Source organism: Athene noctua, unplaced genomic scaffold (genome assembly GCF_965140245.1).
Source record: "Athene noctua unplaced genomic scaffold, bAthNoc1.hap1.1 HAP1_HAP1_scaffold_490, whole genome shotgun sequence".
Taxonomy (NCBI): Eukaryota; Metazoa; Chordata; class Aves; order Strigiformes; family Strigidae; genus Athene; species Athene noctua.
In genome coordinates, this window is record NW_027437944.1 from 7395 (window position 1) to 35271 (window position 27877).

The following is a 27877-nucleotide window of genomic DNA, read 5'->3' on the forward strand; positions in this document are numbered from 1 at the left end:
TGATGTAAGACAAAGATTTGGGTGTTCATTTATTTTTCTTAAAGACACAGAGTCCATGATTCCTCCTTTGGACAAAGTCCCTGATTCACACAAAAAGGGTGGATACTAAAGTAGGAGGGAAGGTGTAATGGAATGTCTTTGGAGATCACATCATCACAAATGGAAAAAGGAAAAAATATTTATATAAGGAAGGAAATAAATGCTTGATTTATCATGATATATACTGGGAGTCATTTCCAAAGAATGGTTGACAGTCTATGGCTGCTGAAAAACAGCCGAACACTTTCCTGAGAGAATCCTTGATCTCCTGGTTCCTCATGCTGTAGATGAGGGGGTTCACTGCTGGAGGCACCACCGAGTACAGAAATGACACCACCAGGTCCAGGGATGGGGAGGAGATGGAGGGCGGCTTCAGGTGGGCAAAAAATGAAGTGCCAACAACCAGTGAGACCACGGCCAGGTGAGGGAGGCACGTGGAAAAGGCTTTGTGCCGTCCCTGCTCAGAGGGGATCCTCAGCACGGCCCTGAAGATCTGCACATAGGACACCACAATGAACACAAAACACCCAAAAGCCAAACAGGCACTGACCATGATAAGCCCAACTTCCCTGAGGTAGGAGTGTGAGCAGGAGAGCTTGATCTGGGGGATTTCACAGAAGAACTGGTCCAGGGTGTTGCCCTGGCATAGAGGCAGTGAAAATGTGTTGGCCGTGTGCAGGAGAGAATTGAGGAACCCAGTGCCCCAGGCAGCTGCTGCCATGTGGACACAAGCTCTGCTGCCCAGGAGGGTCCCGTAGTGCAGGGGTTTGCAGATGGCAACGTAGCGGTCGTAGGACATGATGGTGAGGAGATAAAACTCTGCTGAGATCAAGAACAGAAAGAAAAAGAGCTGTGCAGCACACCCCAAGTAGGAGATGTGCCTGTTGTGCCAGAGGGAGTTGGCCATGGCTTTGGGGAGAGTGGTGGAGATGGAGCCCAGGTCGAGGAGGGAGAGGTTGAGGAGGAAGAAGTACATGGGGGTGTGCAGGCGGTGGTCACAGGCGATGGCGGTGATGATGAGGCCGTTGCCCAGGAGGGCAGCCAGGGAGATGCCCAGGAAGAGCCAGAAGTGCAGGAGCTGCAGCTCCCGTCTGTCTGCGAATGCCAGGAGGAGGAACTCGGTGATGGAGCTGCCGTTGGACATTTGCTGCCTCTGGACATGGAGGACTGTCAAAGGAGGAAACAACAGTGACAATTTAGGGGTAACTCTTCTGACCAAAATCAGTGTCATTTCCCAATGCCCCTCTCCCTACTGTACCCATGCTCCCATTTTTCGTTTTCTAGGACAATTTCCCTCTGTTATGTTACTGGAACTCCAGCTGACACTGGATTAATGTACCTTGAGCAGCAGGGCCTCTGCCCACAGGCTGCCCATGCGTCAGCCCTGCTCTGCAGCAGCGAGTTTGTGTAAACACTGCGGGCAGGAGCCAGAGCAGGTGTTCGACTTTCTGATATGTGAGCATTTGTAATGCAAAAGGGCCTGTCAGCATCTGCACTGCCAGGGCTGAGGAACGAGGACGGCAGAAGGCAGTTAGAGACATTTGGATTTTTGAAGCTCCCTCCATCTCACCTGGTGAGTGTTCCTGGATGTCAGAATCCCTCAGCGTTTCTGCTGCACCCAGGGAGAACAGAGCGAGTCCTGCAAGGCAAGAGGATGGCCTGTGGCTTAGTGCAGAGTGAGGGCAGCTGCTCTGTCCCTCCGACTTGATCTGAGCTGCCCTGCTCAAACATGAGAACTCCATTTCCATTTCTCCCCCCAAATTCCACAAAGACAACTATAATCACAGAAAAAAGAAAGATCCTTATGTTTTAACTAATCCCTGCCTTGACATTCCAGCTATAAATCATCATTGGAACTGTCCTGGGGGTGATGTGGGGCTGTGAGCAGCCCTGCCCCAGGCAGCACCCTCTCCACAGCAGCAGGACCCTGCCCTGCCGGGGTCTCTCCTGCCCCCCACAGCTGCTCCCCCCGGCGCCGTGGGCAGCTCCCCGGGCAGGCTGAGTGCTGACCCTGGCCGGCGGCAGAGTCCCTGCCCCAGCACACAGCCCCGGGGGTGCAGGGACCCTGCTCGGAAGGACAGCCCTGGGCACCCCCGGCTGCACCCGCGCCTGCACCCCCTGCAGCCGTCCCCGGGAGAAGGCAGAGCCATGGCCTGTCCCTCTGGCAGCGCAGCAGGGAAGCCCTGCTCGGGAGCACGGCCTCCTCCTCCAGACACCAGGGAGATTCCTGGGGCTGTGCCGGCCTCACCACATCCCTCCGCCACCTGCAGCTGCCCTGCCCCGCACCCACAGACTGACGGTGTCACGGGCTGGGAAGATTTCTCCTGCAGTGAGCTCTCAGCACCCTGCCAGTGCCGTCTGCCTCTGCCCTCTCTGTGCCCGGCTCCTCTGCCCTCGGTGCCTGCAGGCAGTGCCCTCAGCCCTGCTGCGCTATGCAGAGGAGCTGCTCCTGGGCAGAGCTGGCTCTCTGCAGCGCTGACCACTTGCCCTCAGCTCCCTCCAGCCCAGCAGCCCGGCCCAGCATCACAGCAGAATGCAAGCCCAAGGCATTTTAATGACTCCTTGAGGAGGGTTGGTCTGAGTCCACGGACCTCAGACAGTGATTGGATGATGAAGGTGCCAGTCAGGAAGTCAAAGCCAGAGGCCAACTGCAAAGTTTCTTGGAGTGTTAATGGCTCCCAGTGAGGACCGTTCCTGACAAACCTCCTGCGGGGCTGGTTACAGCAGAAAACTCCCGGCAGAGATGACAGGGAAACAAAGGCCCTGTCAGTGTGGAACAGATTCTGAGCAAACCTGGGTGTGTTACAGGGAGCAAAGGGCCACGCCCTGACCCCCAGCCCCTGGGAAGTCAGATGCTGTTCCTCAGGGCTCTTCCTGGGGCAGGGTGATGTGGGGATGGGCAATGCCAAGGGCAGGACTATGGTCCAACCCCTGCCAGGCTCTCGGCTGGGGAAGGGGAGGCCATGAGACCCAGTGCTGGGAGGGGAAGGGGCTTCCTCATGGCCACCAGTGGCAGAGACACCAGCCAGAGCCAAGGGCAGAGAGAGCTCAGCTCTGCTGGGGGATGCTCAGACTTTGCTCACGCCTCTGTCGTCTCCACCACAGGCTGTCCCACCGTGTCCCACACCTGCACCTCTTTCTCTGCCGGCTGGAGACGTCCACCCAGCTCCCACACCCTGCTCTCCCCTGAGCATCTCCCTTCCTTTCCTGAGATCTCTGCGTCCTCCCTGCCTGCTCCTTGACACACAAAGCCTGGGGCTGCTCCAGTCTCCCTCGGGGTGACCTGTTCCACCACAGCACTGCCCTTCCAGGGACATTGCTCTCTGCCCAGCCTGGGCCTCCTCAGCTGCACTTGGCGGCATTAGTCCTTTCTCACGCTGTATCTTACTACAAAGGAAAATTCTTTTCCCGATGCCCCCACCTCCACCCCTTTTATCCCTCCCTATCCCATTGGTTTGCTCCCTTCAGACATCTCATCCCTGGCATCTCTTTCATGTCCTCTCTGGGGTCCCCAAATCCCCTCCCTTGAATCCCTCCCGAGGCCTTTCCTTCCCTCTCTCCCCTCACTCCTTCACTGTCCATCCTGTCCCCTGCAGGAGTGTCCCCGGATCCCCTGCCTTGATCCCCCACTCCCAAACACTCTCCAGTCCCATTGGGTTTGTCCTCTGCACTCCTCTTCCTTCTGTCCCCAACAGCCACTCTGCTTGCAGTCTCCGTGTCCCTCCACTTGAATTCCTTTCATCCTCACTTGCACTCGACACAGTCCTGTCCCGGCAACCCCTCCAGCCCCGTACCCTGGTGTCCACTAATTCCCCCCAGTGCCCTGTCTTTGGGTCTCCCCCACCTCCACCCCTCCCCTTTGGAGGACATGAATTCCTCACTCTCTCCTTGTCTCCGTCCCCACCCCTGGCCCTTGCATGGACAGGTATCCCCGGGGACACTTGGAGGAATGGGGCTGGGCAGGGCAGAAGGGATTTTCCTGCTCAGACCAGGGGAAGCCATGGGCCTGTGGGGACTGGGGAAAGCTGTGCCCACCCCCAGCCCACCAAGATCCAGTCCAGAGCACCCCTTTGCTCTTCTTCCCGAGGCATTCCTCAAAGCGAGAGCAGGTTATGGCGTGGTGGTAATTAGTGGGGTGGACTTGGAGGGCCTCCAGTCTGGGCAACTGGAGGGCACTTTGGTTCTCCCATCCCTTGCTGGTACTGGGGACATCCCAGCAACCATTGAGGTCTTGTGGTGTCTCTACAGGGGAACTGAACAAGGCAGGCACCATGAGTTCTGCTGCCCTCAGACCCTCCCCTCCCATGGCCATGACACTCCAGGGCATCCCAGTGTGCCCCAGTAACAGCCTGGGTTTTACCACCTAACCCTCGGAAGCCCTTGTTCCCACACTCTGACCCCGTCCCCCTGAGTCCCTATCCTAACCCTGACTTGGTCTGTCTGGCCCTTGGGGGCAGCACAGGCCCTGCAGGGTTCTAGAGCAGCCGTAAGGCCTTGGAAGCGGAACGTGAGGTGACCTGTATCTGATCCCCTCGTGGGCCACGAGGAGGAGCTGGTGTGGAGCGCTGGGATGAGCTCAGCTGTGCCTCAGGATCTCGTGGGCCAGCAGCAGGTGCATGGCTGTGAAGGCAGCTGTGAGGTCACACCTGCCGCAATCCCTGGCAGGCCAGCAGCAGGCTTGGGTGCTGGTTTGCACAAGGACAGGGTTTTGATCCCGGTGCAGGGAGCTGTGCAGATCCCACCCCTGGAACTGTTCTCTCATTGTGCCCCTGTGAGCTCTTTCCGTGTTACCAGTTACAGTGCTGCTCTCACAAGGGTTTTCTTGCTCCTGCTGCCCCCAACAGAGGATGTTCCCACGGGCGTGTGCTGCTGCTTTTGTATAAAGGTCAGGACATGCCGATGGCGGGATGGCCAGGGGCAGGTGGTGTGAGAGACGAGAAACCAGGCCTGTGAGAAACTAAGACAAACAACCTGGGAAAGCAAAAGTTGAGGCTGATTGAAGAAATGCCCCAAACACTCGCAAGACAAAACTCTGAGTCCCAGGGTGCATTCTGTGGAGGCCCAAGCTGACAACGCTGCCCGATGTAGCTGGGGGAGAGAGCCCTGTGGAGACAGGACGGCTCTGCCCTGGGGCACCTGGGCACATTGCAAGGGCCATGTGTCCGGTGAATGAACTTTGCTTCATTATCCACAAAATGCATATTAAAGTTGACACCCCTCAATATAGTAATGAGGGCTGACATGACCATGCTAATGACATCATCCCATGAAACACCTTACCCCTCCCTGTACATGGGATACGTAGCTCTGTGGGTCGACCTAGGGGACGGACCCAAGGAAAATGGGTATAAATCAAAGGGGGGAAGAAAGGACTCGCTCTCTCTCCCTGCCCCCCACCCCCACCCCCCCCACCCCCCGACCGTCTGGAGAAAGCAGTGAAGCGAAGAAGACGAATGCCAGCGAAGAAGACGGCCGCCTCCTGGAACCCTCGCCGGCGGGATCAGCGCAGGAACCCAGACCGGTGATCTGTATTCCCCCATTCCCTCTGTCTCCCTATTTTCCTTTTTCTATTAAGAAATGCAAAGCATATTATATTGCTCGCCACAACTTGCTCTGTACTTAGCCAATTATGATGTGTTCAATTAGTGCATTGTAGGTAGTTAATAAATGCTTGAACTTGGAGACTTGTTGTCCGCTCCAATTGGGGATTTGCGAATCTGAGTCACTTGTCCCCCTCGTCGGAGCGGGACGTGACATGACCAGATGAAATTCATCATCTCGAGGAGATGAAGTCCCTGCTCAGGGGAAGACGGAACCCCCCAAACTCATCTCCATCTTCTTTTAGTCAACCTGCGAGTCCGAGCTCCCTCAGACCTTCCCAGAGCGGCTCTTGGCCGTTGGAGAAGACCCAAAAGCTGCGCTGAAGCCATTTAAATGCTCCTCCGTCGGGAAAGGACAGAAATCGGCCGCTCTCAGCCCTTTCCCTTCCACTGTTTTTTGCCTTAATTTGCCTTCTTTGGGGGCCAATTTGAGCCATGAAGTTTGGAAAACTTCGGTGGGAGACCTAACAGATTTACCCTTGATGGTGATGTCCAAGGTTTCACTTGGGGGGGACAGCACCCACATCCCCCCACCTCCTCTTCCACCCCGCAGCTGAATTTCCCACCAAAATTCCTGGGACTTTTGGGGAAAAAAGCTGGGAAAAATTCCCATTGTTCCTAATTTTGACACCCCTTAGGCCTGGCGGGATCTGAACCCACCTCCTGTAGAAGCGAAACTTCAACTTGATGTCGTCTCTGGAGGCCGCGCAGGTAGAGGCGGAGCGGGTCGTCCTCACTCACCACCCCGCTGGGAGGGTCTACGCTCAACTGGGGAAGGGACGCATGCTCTGGGAATAAAAGTCGGGGGGGAGGAAAACTGGCTTAAAAACGGTAATTTTGGTCAAAACGGTCATCGGGGCACGGCTTGAGTTGGCCAAAAGTTGGCTTCTGCTCAACCAACTTGGCCATGAAAAGCAAACCAAGGTGTTTTGGGGTTTAGGGTGGTTTCACCAAACCGGTGGCTCTTTGCCGTGGCCAAAACCGGTAGGATTTAGCCAAAAAAATGCAGCGCTACCTTTGACAAGGACGTCGATGGGTTGGCTGAGGTAGGACGGGATCCACCGGCCTCCGATTTCCTCCTTGTAGCCGCAGCTGAAGTTGCCAGTGTGGTTGTGGACACTGGTCGCCACCCGCGGTTGGGCCCCAGTCTTCCATAAGGTCAACTCAACCCCGTCGATGACTTTGACCTCGTCCTTGTAGAAATTAAACCTCCGCTCCCTGTCCCCTGCCGGGGCTGCGCAGAGGAAGACGAGGGCTTGGCCTTCAATGGCGACGCAGCTGGAAGGCGTCAAGGTCAAGGTGGGTTGAAGCGGATGGTCTGAAAGGTGAAAGAGAAACGTCAGATGAAGGTTTTTGGGTAGGATTCAAGTATTCCTTCACCAACTTGGTGAACTTTGGCGGGGAGCTGAGGGGAATTTGGCTTTGCCATGGGGGGATTTAAGGAGAAAAAGGCCCTTTCTGAGGCCAAAAGCGGGGAAATCGGTGGGAGGAGGCCAACGGGGCGAGATCTCACCTACCTTTGACATTGATGATGATGGATTTGCTCTCGTGGGACCGAATGAGTTGGCGGTGGCGGTTGATGAGGGTGTAGGTGCAGGCGTGCGAGCCGCCGTCCTTCAGCGTCGTCAGGTTGAAGGTGTAGACGTAACTCCTCTTTGTTGTCCGGACGTCCACGGCCCAACCGCTCGTTCCTGAAAATTGGAAACCTCGGATTTTTTCTTCGGACCAAGGAGAAACGCAACGGAGGGAGACGTTGTCGCCAAGGAGGTACTCGGTCTTCTCCGGTGTCACCGTGATGTTGGGAGGAGCAGGAGGGACGTCTGGGGAGGAAGGGTCGAGGTGGGCAAAAGGGAAGAAAGATAGGGGTGGAACAAAGGGGAAAAAAGGGGCATTGTTGGCTGTCTCGGAGTCTTCTGGGTGAGGTGGGAGCGGTGGAGTTGGGGTGGGGGGAGTTGGTTTCGAAGAGGAGGGGGAGATGTGGAGGTTAAAAGAGGGTTTTTAACCCAAAATGTGCACCCTCGGAGAGCAAGGGGTGGGGCCAAGAGGCAATGTTGGAACAGATCGAGGAGGAAGCACCAAATTTTCTTAGAAATGGGTGATTTTTTTGGGAGAAGACCTGAGGGGTGAATGAATTTAGGAGAAACCACCAAACTCTTTTTAAAATGGATATTTATGTGTACAGAGGAGATGAGAGGGAATTGGATGGAGGATCAACCACTGAATTCTCTTAAAAATGGGTATTTTGTTACTGCAGGAGTTGTGACATGGCCTGATTGAGGAGTAACCAACCCAATCTCCTCAAAATTGGTATTTTGGTTGGTGGTAGAGATGAGACGGGACGAAACCGAGGAGAAACCACCTAATTTCTTTGAAAATTGTTATTTTTGTAGCTGGAGGATTGGAGGGGGCCCAAGTGGAGGAGAAACTGCCAGATTCTCTTAAAATACAGATGTGTGTTTAGCATCGAGTTCCTCAGGGTTTTGTGGCAAAAGATGGTGGTGATTGTGGGTCGGGGGATTCCAGGTGGTGATGTGGCCCAAAGGCGAGGTGGAAACTCGTTGTTTTCCCCCCAGATTTGTTACCTGTACGTGCTGCTAGCGGGAGGAGTATCTGGAGAGAGGCTTGTACAGGTTTAACCCCTGCTGGGATGGGAGAGCACGTTGCCGTTGCCCCTCCCCCACCCGCGGCCGGTCGGGCTGGAAGTTAGGCACAGACCCGGGCTATAGTAACAAGGAATTTAATACAACAGAGTGATAGAACAATCTGAACAACAACAGTAACAGTGATAACAACAAGAAACAGCAATAACAGTGAACAAGACAAAAGATATACAGAGAAATACCGCAAAATGGTCAAGGAGCAAGCCCGCCGCCTGTATGGCAAAACCCAAAACCAGAAGCGAAAGTAAAAAGGCTCCGCCCCTGGACCTGACGTCAGCATGGTATGAATAACCCGGCTGGAGATCCCTTCCCCCTCTCTCTCTGATGGGGAAAAACTTGACCCTATCCCAGCTGAACCAGGACATAATCCACCCCTTTATTCTATACCATCTGCGTCATGTCCAGCTGCCAGTTAGCAGTTAACAATAACAAAGTAATAATTTACACCGGCACAGCATAATTTACGGCATGTTCTCGCCCAGAATCAAGTCCCCCTGGGGTACGCATCGGACCTCTCCATCGTCCTGCATCACCCATCAGGTGCACCCAGGTCCTTGGGCAAAAGCAATCCCGTGGATGGGTTTGCCTTTACCTTTGCCTGGCGCAGGACTAAACCAGACCATTTTTCCCAATATATTCCTCATGCGCACCACAGGGACTTTATCCCCATCTACAGCACGGGGAGGTTTCGACTGAGCCGGGCCAGCTCGACTGGCAGACCCTCTTGTGTTGACTAGCCAGGTGGCCTTTGCTAGATGCATGTCCCAGTCTCTGAAGGTCCCACCTCCCAGTGCTTTCAATGGGGTTTTTAACAGTCCATTGCAGCGCTCGATCTTCCCAGAGGCTGGTGCGTGGTAGGGGATATGGCAGACCCACTCGATGCCATGTTCTTCTGCCCAGGCACTTATGAGGTTGTTACGGAAGTGGGTCCTGTTGTCTGACTCAATTCTCTCTGGGGTGCTGTGTCGCCACAGGACTTGGGTCTCAAGGCCCAGGATGGTGTTTCGGGCAGTGGCGTGGGGCGCTGGGTAAGCTTCCAGCCATCCAGTGGTTACTTCCACCATTGTGAGCACGTGGCGCTTCCTGTGGCGGGTCTGTGGCAGTGTGATGTAGTCCATCTGCCAGGCCTCTCCATATCTATATTTCAGCCATCGCTCTCCATTTCTCTGGGGCTTCACCCGCTTGGCATGTTTGATTGCAGCACACGTCTCACACCCGTGGATGATCTCTGCAATGGTGTCAAAGGTGAGGTCCACCCCTCGATCTCGAGCCCACCTGTATGTTGCATCCCTACCTTGGAGGCCCGAGGTCTCGTGGGCCCACCGGGCTATGAACAGTTCACCTTTGCGCTGCCAGTACAAGTCCACCTGAGCCACTCTGATCTTAGCAGCTTGGTCTGCCTGCTGGTTGAGTCGATGTTCATCAGTGGCCCGACTCTTGGGTACGTGGGCATCCACATGGCGCACCTTCACCACGAGGTTTTCCGCACGGGCTGCAATGTCCTGCCACACTTCAGCAGCCCAGACGGTTTTACCCTTACGTTGCCAGTTGTTCTGCTTCCATTGCTGCAGCCATTTCCACAGGGTATTCGCCACTGCCCACGAGTCGGTGTAGAGGTAGAGCCTTGGCCACTTTTCCCGCTCAGCAATATCCAAAGCAAGCTGGACGGCTTTCACCTCTGCGAACTGGCTCTATTCACCCTGTCCCTCAGCAGCTTCAGTGACCCATCGTGTGGGACTCCACACAGCAGCCTTCCACCGTTGATGTTTTCCCACAATGTGACAAGACCCATCAGTGAACAGGGCATATCGCTTCTCCTAATCTGACAGCTCGTTATATGGTGGGGCCTCCTTAGCACGTGTCACCTCCTGTTCTGGTGACATCCTGGAATCTTTGCTCTCTGGCCAGTTCCTAATCACCTCTAGTATCCCTGGGCAGCTGAGATTCCCTATTCGAGCCCGTTGTGTTGCCAACGCAACCCATCTACTCCACATGGCATCGGTTGCATGATGCGTGGAGGAGGCCTTTCCTTTGAACATCCACCCCAGCACCGGCAGTCGGGGTGCCAGGAGGAGCTGTGTTTCAGTGCCGACCACTTCTGAGGCAGCCCGAACTCCTTCGTACGCTGCCAGTATCTCCTTCTCAGTTGGTGTGTAATTAGCTTCAGAGCCTTTGTATCCCCGGCTCCAAAAGCCCAGAGGTCGGCCTCGCGTCTCCCCAGGTGCTCTCTGCCAGAGGCTCCAGGTAGGGCCATTCTCCCCAGCTGCGGTGTAGAGCATGTTCTTAACCTCCTGCCCTTCCCGGACTGGCCCGAGGGCTACTGCTTGGGCAATCTCCCGTTTAATCTGTTCAAAGGATTGTTGTTGCTCAGGGCCCCATTCAAAATCGTTCTTCTTACGGGTTACGTGGTAGAGAGGGCTCACAATCAGGCTGTAGTTCGGGATGTGCATCCTCCAGAACCCCACAGCGCCCAGGAAAGACTGAGTCTCCTTCTTAGAGGTTGGTGGGGCCATGGCTGTTATCTTGTTTATCACCTCCACTGGGATGTGGCGACGCCCATCTTGCCATTTTATCCCTAGGAACTGAATTTCCCTTGCAGGCCCCTTGACTTTCTTTTGCTTAATGACAAAGCCGGCCATCAGGAGGATTTCAATTATCTTCTTCCCTTTCTCAAAGACCTCCTCGGCTGTGTCCCCCCATACCATGATGTCATCAATATACTGCAGGTGTTCTGGAGCCCCACCTTTCTCCAGTGCAGTATGGACCAGTCCATGGCAAATGGTGGAGCTGTGGTTCCACCCCTGGGGCAATCGATTCCAGGTGTACTGGATGCCTCTCCAAGTGAACGCAGACTGTGGCCTGCACTCTGGCGCTATCGGAATGGAGAAGAAAGCGTTAGCAATGTCAGTCGTGGCGTACCACTTGGCTGCCTTCGACTCCAGTTCATACTGGAGCTCCAGCATGTCCGGCACTGCAGCACTCATCGCTGGCGTAACTTTATTCAGGCCACGGTAGTCCACAGTTAGCCTCCATTCGCCATTGGCCTTTCTCACCGGCCATATAGGGCTGTGGAAGGGTGAGTGAGTTTTGCTGATCACCTTCTGGCTTTCTAGTTGGCGGATCAGCTGATGGATGGGGACCAGGGAATCTCGGTCGGTGCGGTACTGCCGCCGGTGCACCGTCCTGGTAGCAATCGGCACTCGCTGCTCCTCACCCTTAAGCCGCCCCACCACTGAGGGATCCTCTGAGAGGCCGGGTAAGGTGGACAACTGTTCCACCTCCTCCAGGGCAGCCACACCAAAAGCCCACCGGTACCCTTTTGGGTCTCTGAAGTGCCCTCTCCTGCGGTAGTCTGTGCCCAGGATGCACGGGGCGTCTGGGCCAGTCACAGTGGGGTGCTTATGCCAGTCCCTCCCAGTCAGGCTCCCTGCGGCTTCCAGTAGGGTCAGCTGCTGGGATCCCCCTGTCACTCCGGAGATGCAGATGGATTCAACCCCACTGTAGCTCGATGGCATCAGGGTGCACTGAGCGCCAGTGTCCACCAAAGCCTTATACTCTTGTGGGTCTGACATGCCAGGCCATCGGATCCACACTGTCCAGTAAATCCCATTATCCCTTTCCTCCACCTGGCTGGAGGCAGGGCCCCTCCAATCCTGCTCAGCGTCACTCACTTCTTGCAAGAATGATTCACTGGTCCCCTCAAGAGGGTCAGACATAACGTTCACCATTCTGTTCTGCCTGGGGGATTTCTGACTGGACACTGGAGCTGCGCTCCTCTTGGAGGACTCCCCTTTGGTGATGGTCTTCCCTTTCAGCTGCTCTACTCGTGCAGCCAGGGCAGCAGTGGGCTGTCCATCCCACCTCCTCATGTTTTCTGCATGGTCGCGGAGGAAAAACCACAGGGTGCCTCGTGGTGTGTACCTTCTGCTGCTTTTCTCTTGGGTGAGGAAACGTTTACTTCTAATGGCTGAGACATCAGCCCGTGCAGGTGGAACGTAGGACATGTCCTCTTCCATTTTCTGGACCCTCTGAGACAGTTCCTCCACAGCTGAGACCAGGGAATGCTGAGATGAAGGGAGATTTCCCTCATATTGCCGGAGCTGGCCAACCACTCCATCCACTGTCAGAGTCTGGGTGTCTGTCCACCAGGACACTATTGCCAATGCTTTCGAGTGCGCTTCTGGTGCGCTCTTCAGGAACTGTCGCCACATCAGGTGTGTGCAAGGGGCCTGATCTGGGTCCATGGGTGCCTGCTCATCATTCAGATCACCATAGATCATCTCAAACACAGCCAGCTCCCTGAGGTTCTGGATGCCTTTCTCAGTGCTGGTCCGTTTGCCTAGCTGACATAGGAGATCACCCTTGTAGGGGTGCCTCTCCCTTACACTGAGCAGGCGTCGCCTCCAAAGGCTGAGGCTTTGAGTCTGTTTCCCTATTTCCCTATCAATGCCAGCATCCTTGGCCAAAGATCCCAGCTGCCTGGCCTCTCTCCCCTCCATCTCAAAAGCACTGGCTCCATTGTCCCAGCATCGGAGCAGCCAGGTGCAAATCTGCTCGCCTCCCAGGCTGCCAAAATCTCTCCGCATATCTCGCAGCTCAGTCGGAAACAGAGATCGGACAGTCACCTCTGGCCCTTCCTCCTGTTCCCCTGATGGGCCTGGCTCATCCTCATCCCTCACTCTGCCAACAGACTTTCTGGTATATTTTGGTTTCTGTATCGGGGCGACTGATCCCGGAACTGGCTGGCTTTCTGGCCCAGTCTGTGTGCTGGTGGAGGCGACTGAGACTGGCTCTGCCTGTGCCCCCGGTTCAGATATTGTTTGTGTGGCCTTTTCCTCCCCTTGAGGGCAGCGGGTGGTATTAAAGAGGACACGGTAGGCATGGGCAAGTCCCCAACACATTGCAGCGAGTTGTGTCTCCTGGGTTTTGCCCGTTTGGTAACACACCCTTTCTAAGCACTCCATCAGCTTCTCAGGGCTCTGCATTTGCTCAGGAGTGAAGTTCCAAAGCATTGGGGGTGCCACCGACTCAGGCCTTTGCCCATCTTCTCCCACACCCCTTGCCACTCACTGCTGTCTGACCTCGGGCAGGTTTCCGGGCACGGCTATTGTTAGAGAAGTGCCGCATGGCCAAAACCGAAATCAGGCAGGCATTCAGAAGGCATTGTGCCACAATCACTCTGGCCTGCAGGCTCCGAGGATAACTGAAACTCCCCAGAGCCGAGAGGATCTCTTCCCCTGGCTCACCCATAGAGGGGGTGAGACCCCTAACAAAAGCCCAGGCAGCAAACAGGTACCGGCCCGCCCCACACACAGCGATGCAAAGGCAGCAGAAGTGTTCGATAGCCCCTATAACAACATGAGACCCTGGATACATTTCCCACCAATAACAAACGCCACCACTGGGATCATACACTGGATAGAAGGATTAATCCAGCCCCACCACGCAAGCAAGTGGGCCAGCATTGCAAACATTTTCTTATCAAATAAACACGAATACAAACAGAAAGATTACACCCAACAGATTGCTCTGTCACACTCTGGTCAGGGTCTGCCCCACGTTGGGCGCCAATTGTAAATGTGTAAGGTTTAACCCCTGCCCGGATCGGAGAGCACGTTGCTGTTGCTGCTTTCCCCCACCCTCTGCCAGTCGGGCTGGAAAGTTAAGCACAGACTCCGGCTAAAATAAGAAGAAAATTTCATACAACAGTGTGATCAAACAATCTGAATAGTAGCAGTGGCAATGATAACAACAAGAAACAGCAATAACAGTGAACAAGACAGAAGATATACAGAGAAATACCGCAAAATGGTCAAGGGGCAAGCCCGCCGTGTGTATGGCAAAACTCAAAACCAGAAGCGAAAGTAAAAAGGCTCCGCCCCTGGACCTGACGTCAGCATGGTATGAATAACCCGGCTGGAGATCCCTTCCCCCTTGCTCTCTGCTGGGGAAAAACTTGACTCTATCCCAGCTGAACCAGGACAAGAAAGCTGTGGGAAACAGTGTCAAAGGCCTTGCTAAAGTCAAGGTAAACAGCACCCACAGCCTTTCCCTCATCCAATCAGCAGGTCGCCCTGTCATAGAAGGAGATCAGGTCTGTCAGGCAGGACCTGCCTTTCATAACCCCGCTGACTGGGCCTGATCCCCTGCCTGTCCATTAGATGACTTGTAATGGCACCCGAGGTGACCTGCTCCATCACCTTCCCTGGCACCCAGGTCACACGGACAGGTCTGTAGTTCCCTGGATCCTCCTTCCTGCCTCTCCTGTAGATGGGTGTCCCATGTGCCACTCTCCAGTCCAATGGGCCCTCCCCAGTCAGCCATGACTCAGGTAAAGCACGGACAGTGCCTTGGCGAGCACATCTGCCAGCTCCCTCAGCACCCTTGGGTGTAACCCACCCGCTCCCACAGCCTTGTGTGCATCCAAGCGGTGCAGCAGGTCTCTGACCACCTCCTCTTCCCCTGCGCTGCCCTCAGCCTGCTTCCCCTGCCCATCTCCCGGCTCCTGGGGCTGGGGGTCCAGGGAACAGCCACTTCCACTGCTACACGCTGAGGCCAAGTAGGCCTTGAGCACCTCAGCCTTTCCCTCAGCCTTAGTTGCCAGGTTTCCCTCTGCATCCAGCAAAGGAGGGAGATTTTCCCTCATCCTCCTTTTGCTGTGAACGAATTTATAGAAACATTTTTGTTATCCTAAACAGCTGCGGCCAAGTTGAGCTCTAGCTGTGCTTTGCCTCTCCTCATGTTCTCCCTGCAGAGCTTCACGACATCTTTATAGTCTTCCTGAGAGAAGAGTTGCCTCCTCTGGGTCATGGGCACAGTTGTTAAACTCTCCAGGTCCCAGAAGTGTCCCCTGTGCTGCCCCACAACGCCCCGGTATCTCCCACTGACCTCCAGGTAGGGGTGACCCCTTCCCCACAGCTCTCTGAGCCTGATCCTCCAACGGGTGTTTTACCCATCTCGTTGCCGACCCAGCCCGCCTGTAACGGCCTGACTTGGGTACGAGAATATTGAGGGAGACTGTGTCCAGTGTCTTGCTGAGTTGGAGGGACATGACACCCACTCTCTCCCCTCACGTCCCAACGCAGCCACTTCCCCATGAAGGCAATCCGGCTGGGGAGCCATGATGTCCCCTTGGGAGGTCCATGCCGACGGCGTTTGGACACAATCTGCTCTTTTGGGTGCCCGGGAATGTCACCCCAGAGGACTCATTGCAAGGGTCACTCCTCACCACAGTGACCTTGTGCAGCCAGTGGGTGCTGGGGGGCACTTCTGGCCTCCTTCAAAGGTGGGGGCAACATTGGCTTGTCCTCACCCACAAGAGATGTCTCCCAGTACTGGGACCTTTTCAGAGGGATATTCCACAGAAATATTGATCTTCTCCTGTAACTTCATTGCACCTCTCTGCTGCTACATGGTGTATCAAATCTCTTTAAACTTTTGTGTATTTTCACCTGTCCCAATAGAATGACCATTTCTGAAGCCAACTTTTCAGATGCAAACTCTCTAGAAAAAGGGCCTTTTCATTATTCTTTAGTTTTCTCCTCCCCTGACTTTTGTTCATTCAGATTCCTCTCAGCTCGCGAGCTGCTGCTTTCAACTTCAGGTGCTTAAAATCTTACCTCTCTCTCAGCAGACTAATTGTCTCCTTGGCCAACTCCTCCAGTATGTTTATCTCTACATTTTTCTATCTGCACACCGAAAATATTTCTCATAAAATTACCCCTTGTAGAAAGGCAACCTCATTGGAGATTATACTTAACTTATAGGAGAGAAATGTATTTTATTTTGGATGAACCTTGATGATGTTTGACTTTTCCTTGCTTACAAACAGCAGAAATCCTTCTGCGCCCGTGTGCAGGCGGTTCTCCAAGGACAGCAGGGGGGAGATTGTGCAAAGGAGCTGTAACCTCCCGCTGCAGAGATCAGAGGAGAAATCTGATGTAAGGAGAGATGATGCGAGTCCCAGGCGGCTGAGGAGAGAAATGCTGGGACTGGGGGTGAGGACAAAGGTTGTCCGGACTGTGTTGGACCCCAAGGGACTGTCCAGGAGATCTCCCGAGGAGATGCTCTGCATCGATGTCAGTCAGAGAGTGCTGCTATCGCCTCTTCTCTAAAGTGTAAATTAAATAATGTGCTCTTTAAAATACAGATTGATTTGTATTAGGGGCACTTTGAAACCTTCCTCCTTAACTACACCAGGAAATGACTCCAATTAGCTGCACAAGTCCTGAAGACTTGAAGAAATCTAAAGGAAGAGAACGAGCTCGTTAGGGCTTTGTGTATTTTAATGAGCCCCGTGGTGTATTTGGCCCCATGTCCATGATGCTCAGGCCCTGAGAGGAGACTGAGCAAAGGACTCAACAAGTCCAAGTCAGCAGCAAAGCTCCCCGTGCCCTGAAGCCCTGATTGGCCCCACGGAGGGCCAGGACTGACAAAGCCTCTGCAGGGACTCGTTAGAGCAGAGAATTGGAGGCTGTGATTGCAGGCAGGCAAAGGCCCCGTGCAGGGCTGTCCTGCTGTGAAACCCTTGGGTTGGTGATGGAGCACAAAGGCCAAGGCCTGACCCTCAGGCCCTGGGAAGGAGATGCTGCCCCTCGTGTGTGGCTCAGGGCTCTTCCTGGGGGCAGGGGCTGTGAGGGGGAGCAATGCCAAGTGTAGGAAACTGCACAACCCCTCCCGCCTTCCCCAAGCAATGGCGAAGAAGAAATGAAGTGCAGAGCCTCCCAATCAAGTTTCTCCTGTGAGGCCTCAGTGGCAGAGGCAACTGCCATAGCCCAGGGGAGAAAGACCTTGGTCCTGTTGGGCCTTTTCGCCGTGCCAGAGCCCTTGGCCATCTCGCCTGCCGGCTGTCCTACACTGGCCCGTGCCGGCACCTCTTTCCCTCCAGGCTGCAGACACCCATCTTGCTTTCCCACCCAGCTCCTACCTCAGCATTTCCACACCTTCACTGATGTCTCTCCACCCTCACCGGCTGTTCCTTGAGACAAAAAACCACGGCCTGATCCTGACTCCCTCGGTGGGATCTCTTGCACCACACTGCTACCATCTGAGTGAGATTGCTTCTCCTTCAAATGCAGTCTGAACCTTCCAAGATGTACTTTGTTGAGATTTCCTTCTCTTCCGAGAACCGAGAAATGCTCCATCACTCGGAAACCCCCCTTCAAGCAGCTGCAGGCTGTTTGTACAGTGCCCTGAGGCTGCACCTCACCAGGCTCAAGCAGCCCAGGTTTCTCAGCCTCTCCACCAAGTCCCCACACCCCGTCCTGGCAGCTCTGCTCTGGAGCCTCTCCAGTTCCTCCCCATTCCTTCAGCACAGGGAGCCCCACCCCAGACACCCCAGTCATGATGTGGCCACCACAGTGCTGATGGGAACTGCCTTGTCTGAGCTGGCCACATGCCCCTAACGCAGCCCCATGGGCAGCTGGCCTTCCTCACGGGGACACGCCCCTCTGCCTTGGATGGCATCCCGAGGGATGCCCAGGCCCTTCTCCTCGGGGTCACTGCTCCGCCGGTCAGGTCCCAGCGTGCCCCCAGCTCTGGGGTTGTTCTGTCCCCAAATGCAGGACTGGCCACTTGCCCTTGTAAAGCTTCAGGAGGTTTCTACTGACTGAAGCCCAGAGAGTTTCAGGGTCCCCCAGCAATGCAGCTGGCTCCAGGGCCAGCTGGGAATGTGCAGGTAGAGGAGAGCATTCCCCCAGGTGCAGTCAGGGATCACTGTCCACCTTCCCTTCAACCCAGGCTGGCTAGCAGAGGTCCATGGACTTCCAAGTCCCCGCGGAGTACCAGGGCCTAAACCTGTGTCCTTCCTCCAGCTGCCCAGAGGAGACTTCATCCTCCTGCTGTCCTTCATCAGGAGGTTGGCTGATCCTGAGCAGAAGACCCCTGTGCCCTGAAGAGTCCGTGATGCTCAGCACAGCAAACCTGAGCAGAGCCAGGCCTGGGCTGTGCCGGGCTGTGCTCCATGTACAGCTGGGCCTTCAGGCCCTGTTGGGCTGAGTGTATCCCTTGGGCGTCAGTTCAACTTGATTGTAAGAGAGAAGAGTGCAGGAAGGTCCCACCTGCCCCTGACCATCCCGGCATCGGCATGTCCTGACCTTTATACAAAAGCAGCAGCACACGCCCGTGGGAACATCCTCTGTTGGGGGCAGCAGGAGAGAGAAAACCCTTGTGAGAGCAGCACTGTAACTGGTAACACGGAAAGAGCTCACAGGGGCACAATGAGAGAACAGTTCCAGGGGTGGGATCTGCACAGCTCCCTGCACCGGGATCAAAACCATGTCCTTGTGCAAACCAGCACCCAAGCCTGCTGCTGGCCTGCCAGGGATTGCGGCAGGTGTGACCTCACAGCTGCCTTCACAGCCATGCACCTGCTGCTGGCCCACGAGATCCTGAGGCACAGCTGAGCTCATCCCAGCGCTCCACACCAGCTCCTCCTCGTGGCCCACGAGGGGATCAGATACAGGTCACCTCACGTTCCGCTTCCAAGGCCTTACGGCTGCTCTAGAAACCTGCAGGGCCTGTGCTGCCCCCAAGGGCCAGACAGACCAAGTCAGGGTTAGGATAGGGACTCAGGGGGACGGGGTCAGAGTGTGGGAACAAGGGCTTCCGAGGGTTAGGTGGTAAAACCCAGGCTGTTACTGGGGCACACTGGGATGCCCTGGAGTGTCATGGCCATGGGAGGGGAGGGTCTGAGGGCAGCAGAACTCATGGTGCCTGCCTTTTTCAGTTCCCCCTGTAGAGACACCACAAGACCTCCATGATTGCTGGGAAGTCCCCAGTTCCAGCAAGGGATGGGAGAATCAAGTGTACCCCAGTTCCCCAAACTGTAGGCCCTCCAAGTCCCCCCCACTAATTACCACCACGCCATAACCTGCTCTCGCTTTGAGGAATGCCTCGGGAAGAAGAGCAAAGGGGTGCTCTGGACTGGATCTTGGTGGGCTGGGGGTGGGCACAGCTTTCCCCAGTCCCCACAGGCCCATGGCTTCCCCCTGGTCTGAGCAGGAAAATCCCTTCTGCCCTGCCCAGCCCCATTCCTCCAAGTGTCCCCAGGGATACCTGTCCATGCAAGGGCCAGGGGTGGGGACGGAGACAAGGAGAGAGTGAGGAGTTCATGTCCTCCAAAGGGGAGGGGTGGAGGTGGGGGAGACCCAAAGACAGGGCACTGGGGGGAATTAGTGGACACCAGGGTACGGGGCTGGAGGGGTTGCCGGGACAGGACTGTGTCGAGTGCAAGTGAGGATGAAAGGAATTCAAGTGGAGGGACACGGAGACTGCAAGCAGAGTGGCTGTTGGGGACAGAAGGAAGAGGAGTGCAGAGGACAAACCCAATGGGATTGGAGAGAGTTTGGGAGTGGGGGATCAAGGCAGGGGATCCGGGGACACTCCTGCAGGGGACAGGATGGACAGTGAAGGAGTGAGGGGAGAGAGGGAAGGAAAGGCCTCGGGAGGGATTCAAGGGAGGGGATTTGGGGACCCCAGAGAGGACATGAAAGAGATGCCAGGGATGAGATGTCTGAAGGGAGCAAACCAATGGGATAGGGAGGGATAAAAGGGGTGGAGGTGGGGGCATCGGGACAAGAATTTTCCTTTGTAGTAAGATACAGCGTGAGAAAGGACTAATGCCACCAAGTGCAGCTGAGGAGGCCCAGGCTGGGCAGAGAGCAATGTCCCTGGAAGGGCAGTGCTGTGGTGGAACAGGTCACCCCGAGGGAGACTGGAGCAGCCCCAGGCTTTGTGTGTCAAGGAGCAGGCAGGGAGGACGCAGAGATCTCAGGAAAGGAAGGGAGATGCTCAGGGGAGAGCAGGGTGTGGGAGCTGGGTGGACGTCTCCAGCCGGCAGAGAAAGAGGTGCAGGTGTGGGACACGGTGGGACAGCCTGTGGTGGAGACGACAGAGGGGTGAGCAAAGTCTGAGCATCCCCCAGCAGAGCTGAGCTCTCTCTGCCCTTGGCTCTGGCTGGTGTCTCTGCCACTGGTGGCCATGAGGAAGCCCCTTCCCCTTCCAGCACTGGGTCTCATGGCCTCCCCTTGCCCAGCCGAGAGCCTGGCAGGGGTTGGACCATAGTCCTGCCCTTGGCATTGCCCATCCCCACATCACCCTGCCCCAGGAAGAGCCCTGAGGAACAGCATCTGACTTCCCAGGGGCTGGGGGTCAGGGCGTGGCCCTTTGCTCCATGTAACACACCCAGGTTTGCTCAGAATCTGTTCCACACTGACAGGGCCTTTGTTTCCCTGTCATCTCTGCCGGGAGTTTTCTGCTGTAACCAGCCCCGCAGGAGGTTTGTCAGTAACGGTCCTCACTGGGAGCCATTAACACTCCAAGAAACTTTGCAGTTGGCCTCTGGCTTTGACTTCCTGACTGGCACCTTCATCGTCCAATCACTGTCTGAGGTCCATGGACTCAGACCAACCCTCCTCAAGGAGTCATTAAAATGCCTTGGGCTTGCATTCTGCTGTGATGCTGGGCCGGGCTGCTGGGCTGGAGGGAGCTGAGGGCAAGTGGTCAGCGCTGCAGAGAGCCAGCTCTGCCCAGGAGCAGCTCCTCTGCAAAGCGCAGCAGGGCTGAGGGCACTGCCTGCAGGCACCGAGGGCAGAGGAGCCGGGCACAGAGAGGGCAGAGGCAGACGGCACTGGCAGGGTGCTGAGAGCTCACTGCAGGAGAAATCTTCCCAGCAGGTAACATGGTAAGTGAACTCTTGTTTTGCTGGGTGGGCAGGGGGAGGTGGCATTTTATTCCTCCTTTCTAGAGAAAGTGCTAAGGCAGCTGTTTCATTAGCACATCTTTAATTGTCTCCTGAGCCCCTGCAGAGGCAGAGCTGCCCCTGGGCAGGGCCCTGCTGCCAGGAGGGGTCTGCAGGGCAGAGCTGAGCACCCAGCGGGTGGGATGGGGGCTGTGAGCACTGACAGGGAGGAGACGTGGGGACAGAGAAGCAGCTCCTGGCTGGGACAGCTCCAGGCACCAGAGACATGGGCAGGGAGTCAGAGGGAGCTGCTGCTGGAAACACCTTGGGGGCAGGAATTCAGGCACCCCCTGCCATCCCCTGCAGTGCAGACACCCACTCCAGAGGAGCCCCCTGGTCTCCTCTCCCAGCCAGCAGAGCCCCACCCGCTGTCCCTGTGCTGCCTCCTCCCAGCAGCACTGGGGCATTTCCCCACATTTCCCCGTGGGCCTCTGCTCCCCGCGTTGGGATCACCGGACGTTCGGGGATGGGCGGGGGTTCAGCTGGGAGCAAGACCTGTGGGCACTGCCATGCAGATGTTTCCCTGGGAGTGAAATGTCCGAGTGCCCTCGCCATCTGCAGGCTCCGGGGGACACAAAGGAGCCAGTTCCCCCCTCAGGACACCCCATCTTTAGGGCACTGGACTCTTTCCCAGTGGGGTCCTGCTGGGCTGCAGCCTGTCCTCCAGAAGGGCACAGCTCTCCCCGGGCAGCTCTGTGTTCTCCAGCAGCCCCGTGAGGAACTGGATGGAGAGAAATGAGAAATCTGTCCCGACTGATTGATGCTTTTTCCTCTGTGAACAGGCCCTCGTGCCGTGAGGGAGCAAATGTCCAACGGCAGCTCCATCACCGAGTTCCTCCTCCTGGCATTCGCAGACAGACGGGAGCTGCAGCTCCTGCACTTCTGGCTCTTCCTGGGCATCTCCCTGGCTGCCCTCCTGGGCAACGGCCTCATCATCACCGCCATCGCCTGTGACCACCGCCTGCACACCCCCATGTACTTCTTCCTCCTCAACCTCTCCCTCCTCGACCTGGGCTCCATCTCCACCACTCTCCCCAAAGCCATGGCCAACTCCCTCTGGCACAACAGGCACATCTCCTACTTGGGGTGTGCTGCACAACTCTTTTTCTTCCTGTTCTTGATGGTGGGTGAGTATTTCCTTCTCACCGTCATGTCCTACGACCGCTACGTTGCCATCTGCAAACCCCTGCACTACGGGACCCTCCTGGGCAGCAGAGCTTGTGTCCACATGGCAGCAGCTGCCTGGGGCACTGGGTTCCTCACTGCTGTGCTGCACACGGCCAACACATTTTCAATGCCACTGTGCCAAGGCAATGCTGTGAACCAGAGCTTTTGTGAAGTTCCCCAGATCCTCAAGCTCTCCTGTTCAGAATCAGACTACTTCAGGGAAGTTGGGCTTATCACTGTCAGTGCCTTTTTTGATCTTGTTTGTTTTGTGTTCATTGTGGTGTCCTATGTGCAGATCTTCAGGGCCGTGCTGAGGATCCCCTCTGAGCAGGGACGGCACAAAGCCTTTTCCACGTGCCTCCCTCACCTGGCCGTGGTCTCCCTCTTTATCAGCACTGTCATGTTTGCCTACCTGAAGCCCCCCTCCCTCTCCTCCCCAACCCTGGACCTGGTGGTGTCATTTCTCTACTCAGTGGTTTCTCCAACTTTGAACCCCCTCATCTACAGCTTGAGGAACAGGGAGATCAAGGATGCCCTGAGGAAACTGGTTGGATGTGTTTCAGCAGCTGTAGACTGTCCACCTTTCTATTCAAATGACTCACAGTGCATGTCATGACAGGCCAAGCACAGTTTTCCTTCTTTATATATTATTTATTCTTTTTTCCATTTGTGAACATCTGGCCTACAAAGAAGTTCCATTATTCTTCCCCTCTTACATCAGTATCCACCCATCTTGTGTTACTGCTCATCACTTTTTAAAGCAGGAGCCAGCCACTGTGAACTTAAGCAAAATAAATGCACCCAGGACTTCTTAGTCTTACACCCATCCTTACCCGGGCAGGAAGAAACAGGGAATGAGAACGCCTTTCTGGCTGCACCAGCTCAGGGCTCTTGTGCTGGGCTGGAGAGAGGGGATGGCACAGAGGGGCTGCAGACCCCTCAGGAACTGCTGGAGAGGAGAGCAGGAGATGCAAGTTGCCCCGACCTCCTTCTCCTTGTGCCATGGGTGCCTCCCATCTCTGGGGCTGACCCCTCCCTGCCCCCGAGGAGCTGCTGTGCCCTTCAGAGGGGCTGCGGCTGTGGGGTGAGTGCCCAGAGCACCCTGCAGTGGGCACTGCCTTGGGACTAACTCAGACTGGGCTGTGCCGGGGATAGAGTTGGAGAGTGAGCAGGGGAGGTGGGAGAGCTTGGCGGGAGCTGGGCTGGGCTGGAAATTACTGGGGATATAAAACCAGGAGCATATAACTGGCACGGTGTGACCTCGCAGGGTGAGGACTCACACCAGGACATTTGTGGTGCAGAGCCAGGGCTTGTGGAAGGGATCGAAGACATGGAGGTGCAGGAGGGAAGGGGCTGCTCTGTGCCCTTGGTGGCACGGACAGACCAGGAAGGTGGCCCAGGGCCTTCATCACCCCCCCGCCTCCCTCATGGGCCATTTCCAGCACTGGCTGCTCACCCCAGGGCTATGGGGAGACTTTCTGTGAGACCGTCTCCATCCTCCGGCTGCTCTCAGGGCCTGGATGGGGGAATGGCCAGCCCTGCCCGGCCTCTCTGCTGGCCCAGACCCCGGCAGACCCTGGAACAAGGGTGTCTGCAAAGCCCAGCATGGGACACGGCTGGGTCTGGGCAGGGGTCGGGTGCTGGGGGAGCTTCCAGTGCAGCGTGGCCGTGGGGAGAAGGGGCAGTGAAGGTGTCTGGGAGACTGAGCTGGGGAACCTTTCAGCTATCACAAATCAAATGCAGGAGGTGACTGAGACAATCTAGCACAGATTTACCAAGGACGAATCATGCCAATGTAACCCGATCACCTTCCACTGAGGAACATCTTCTGTCAACATGAGGAGAGCAGTGGATGTTGTTCACCTGCACTTCAGCAGAGCATTCAACACTGCTTCCTACAGCCTTCTCCTGGGCAAATGGACACGATACAGAGGGGAGGGCTGCTCTGTGAGGTGGGTAGGAAAGTGGCTACCAGGCTGCACTCAGAGGGTGCTGACCAGTGCTTTCTACTCAGCCTGAAGCCTGTAACGTGTTGGATCCTCCAGGAAATGATACTGGGCCCGACGCTGTTCAACATCTTCTTAAATTACCTGGGTGACAGGCGTGAAATCACCCTCACAATGTTTTCTGACAAAACCACATGGAGGGGTGAGGTGGACATGTCAGAAGGCAGAGCTCCTTCACAGAGAGACCCGGACCGTCTGGAAGAATGGGAAGGTCAGAAAGTAATCATTAGCCTCTACTCCCATCTCTTAGGTCTCCTTTGGAGCTGGGGGCCCAGCCCCAGCAGGCAGAAGGGATTCAGGAGCCGAGGGCCCAGCTGCCCCATGGAGGAGCAGCCCCAGTGTTCCTCAAGGCTGCCTATGAGCTGGGGCTGCTGCTGCCCTGGAGCCCCGGCCAAGGACAGCAGCAGGACGTGGCCTTTTCGGGGCTGGGCTCTCCTCACTTCCACACTGTCCCGCTGTGCCCTTGCATCTGTGTCACTTCCAAGTTCTTGTGTAGCTCTGAACAGTCTCATCGTGTCCACAGTGGTACCCCTATAGCTGCAGGCAGGAGCAGGCCATGGGCGCTGTGGTGTCAGAGCTGGTCTCTAGGCCAGCACCACCATGTCCCAGGTGGATCTGTTAGGGACCAAGACCTCCCATTCTCCTTACGCATGTCCATGCAGGCAGCGACTGCTCTTGGATTTACCTGCCTGGCCCTGTCCCACCTGCAGTGGGGCTGGTGGCAGAAGCCACCCTGGAGAGGAATCGGGAGCTGCCGGGAGAGCTCAGGGGATCTCCAGAACAGTGTGTGAGTCTGGTGGGCAGTGAGTGGCACCTCATCAATTGGGTGACTACGCAAGTTGGATTGTCCTGGAGGAAGAGGTGACCCTGAGCACACCATGGGCGAACAAAGGCCTTGCAGTGCCAGGAGAGGCTGTGAGGAGTCAGCAGGAAAAGAGACACATGACTGGAGAGGTGTTCAGGACAGCCTCTCGGAAAGCCCACGGGCTGGATTGGGAGCAGCCCTCCCTTGCCCTTTGTGCCATCGGAGACACCCCATGGTCCTGCCCAGTCCCGTCCTCGGCCCTTGAGCCATCCAGGGAAGATGGAAATGGCCTCAGCAGCAGTGAAGCCCGTCTGCCTGGCTCTGCTGCCCACCCCCAACAGCGTGGCCAGTGCAGGGTCCCCCCGTGTCCTGAGAGCACCACAGTCCCCTTGCTCTGCAGAGCAGCTCTGCCAGCTTGGGGGCTGCACGGAGTATGGGCAGGAAGCCAGGAAAGGCTGCTCAGGCCAGCGCGGACACTCTCACCTGGGGACAGGATCTCTGGGGAGCAGGGATGTCACTGGAGAAGAGCATGGGAGCATTTCTGGGCCTGCAGGGAGGAATCCATGAAAAAGAGAAACGTCTTCCTACAGGCACCAATCCAGGGCAAGCTCTTCTTTCACCTGGCCAGGAATTTTGTGCTGGCATGGAGAGAGGGGCTGATAGTGAGGGGACAGAGTCAGTCTGTGGTACCTGGGTCCTGCTTCTCCCGTTCTTTTCAGTACATATCGAACAATTGATCTTACCTGGAATAAGGGAGTTGTTATGTGTTAATGAGGGAGGGGGGCTGGAAACAGGGTGAATGGCCGGATCCAGAAGGCCGTGGCCAAGAGCAGAAATTGCCCGTGGGAGCAGGGCACCAGTGGTGACCCCCAGGGGCCAGTCCTGAGTCCAGTCCTGTTTAACTGGTGGGTTTGCCGATGGCAATGGGAAGGGATGGGATGCAGATGGGAAGCTCGAGGGAGCTCGTGACTTCAGGCTGTGACTCTGGGAGTGACTATGGACAGAGTCTGGGGCAGGGGGGGCTGTGGGGGTTCTTGGGGTCTGTGCTTGACAAAAAACATGTTTTCCTGTTCTAAGCCCATCTCCACTGTTGAAAGTGGCCTTCAGAAGTGATAAAAAGGACTTAATATGCAGCAGAGGAGTGTATTTTATTTTTGATTGAACCATGCCTTCTGCTGATTTAGCTTTCTGGCAATTAAACATCCTTCTGTGTCTGCGTGCAGCTGTGTGCAAGTACCAAGTACAGCAGGTGGGAGTTGGTGGGAAAGGTCTGAAAGATGCAGCTTCAGACTGTCATGGAGAAAGCTCAGCTTTGAACAGAGGTGCTGGAAGTGCCAGGGGGCTGATGAGAGAAATGTGGGGTTGGAGGCAGGGACAAAGATTGCCCCCAGAGTGTCTGACATGGAGGGTCTTGGCTTCCCTCCATGTTCAGCCTCTATCAGCAGATGCTCAGGACCAATATCCAGTGGAGTTTGCTGATGTCACTGCATGGGTGAGCAGAAATACAAGGAGCAGTGGAAAGAGAAGAAATTGTTTCTTATTGCCATGTAGGACTGAAAGCTTTTCCCTTTGCCTGCACGGCTGAAACCTCTCACATTCCCCCGTCAGAAGGGAGGAATGAAGTTCTGCCAGAGACTTGGCTTGTCAGGGGGATTTGCGTGTTCATGAGCCCTCTGGTGCCAAGTTCCTGAACTGCAGGTGCAGCAGAGGGGTTGGAGTGGCCTCTAGAGAAGGGCAAGTCAGCAGCAAAGCTCCAAGGCTGTGAGGGTGTCAGTGATGCCCAGCGAGGGCCATCACTGGAGAGGCCGGGCAGGGAATGAGGAGACAAGGTTCCTGTCCCTGGGGCTGGGGAAGCAGGAAGGCAGAGGCTCTGCTCACAGGCTGCCAATCCAATGTTGAGGGGCCCTGAAAGGCCTTGATGGGTTTCATCCCCAGGAGGGTCCAGCCCTGAGCCCATCCCCTGGGAACGGGGATCCTTTCCCTCCTGGGATGCTCAGGGCTCTTCCTGGGGCAGGGAGAGGCAGGGGGTGATGCCGAGGCAGGACAGCGGTCGGATCCCCCCAGGCTCTGTGGAGGGTGGGCAGGAGGCAGCAAAGTGCTGTGCCTGTAGGAACTGGTGTCCTCTCAGGGTCCTCAGGGGAAGCGACAGCAGCCATAGTCGAGAGGACAAGGATTTCAGTTCTGTTGGGGGGTGCCAGCCTCAGCCAAGGGCCCATCCCCACCACAGGCTGTCCCACACTTTCCTCTGCCTCTGCCTGTTTCTCTGCAGATTTTCACCCCACCCCTGCTGCCCCACCTCACTCTGACCCCAGGCTGTCCCAGCACTTACTGATGACTCTCTGTCCTCACTATTTCCTCAAACAAAAAACTCACTTTCTGAGGTCCAGCCAAAGGCTGTGAGATCCCCATAACCTCTGCAGCTTCTTACAAACCTACCAATTCTCATTTTTCACCAAAGATGTCCCAGCCCCCAGCCTCCCTTGGATCCTCTATTTATCCCCATGTCCCAGCACTGAATTGCACAGCCTCCTGCTTCTGCTGCCTCCAGATCAAAACTCAACCTATTTCACCCCAACCTGAGGCACTCCCACCCCCTGCTAATTCCCATCTTCTTCCTATCTTTTACACACACACACCTCTCTCTCACTGCACTCTCACGTGACCCACAAACACTTCCACTCCTCCAGTGATGGGACATCAGCTCAGAGCCTTGTGCATCCTCCAGGCTCATGGATGTTTCCTGAGTTCTGTTCAAATGTGGGAGTGAAGGAAGAAATGAGAGGTGTCTCAGCCTCCCCATCAGCCCCAGGGAGATGAAGGCCAGTGTCTCCCTGTGTCCCTGCTCCTGTCTCCAAGGCATC

At 55.9% G+C, this 27877-nt stretch overlaps 2 protein-coding genes across 2 annotated transcripts; one reads left to right on the forward strand and one right to left on the reverse strand.

The window, feature by feature from the left end:
* Positions 1 to 211: 211 nt before the first annotated feature.
* Positions 212 to 1270, reverse strand: LOC141955725 (olfactory receptor 14A16-like). The gene has a single exon (XM_074895322.1). It carries the CDS (start codon positions 1268 to 1270, stop codon positions 212 to 214), a length of 1059 nt encoding a protein of 352 aa, XP_074751423.1.
* Positions 1271 to 21843: 20573 nt separating this feature from the next.
* LOC141955726 (olfactory receptor 14A16-like) lies at positions 21844 to 22821 on the forward strand. Its single transcript, XM_074895323.1, has one exon. The coding sequence runs from the start codon at positions 21844 to 21846 to the stop codon at positions 22819 to 22821; it is 978 nt and encodes a 325-aa protein (XP_074751424.1).
* Positions 22822 to 27877: the final 5056 nt, after the last annotated feature.

Coding starts and splice junctions, on each gene's coding strand:
- LOC141955725 (XM_074895322.1), bottom strand. CDS start 1,270: ATGACACTGATTTTGGTCAGAAGAGTTACCCCTAAATTGTCACTGTTG.
- LOC141955726 (XM_074895323.1), top strand. CDS start 21,844: ATGTCCAACGGCAGCTCCATCACCGAGTTCCTCCTCCTGGCATTCGCA.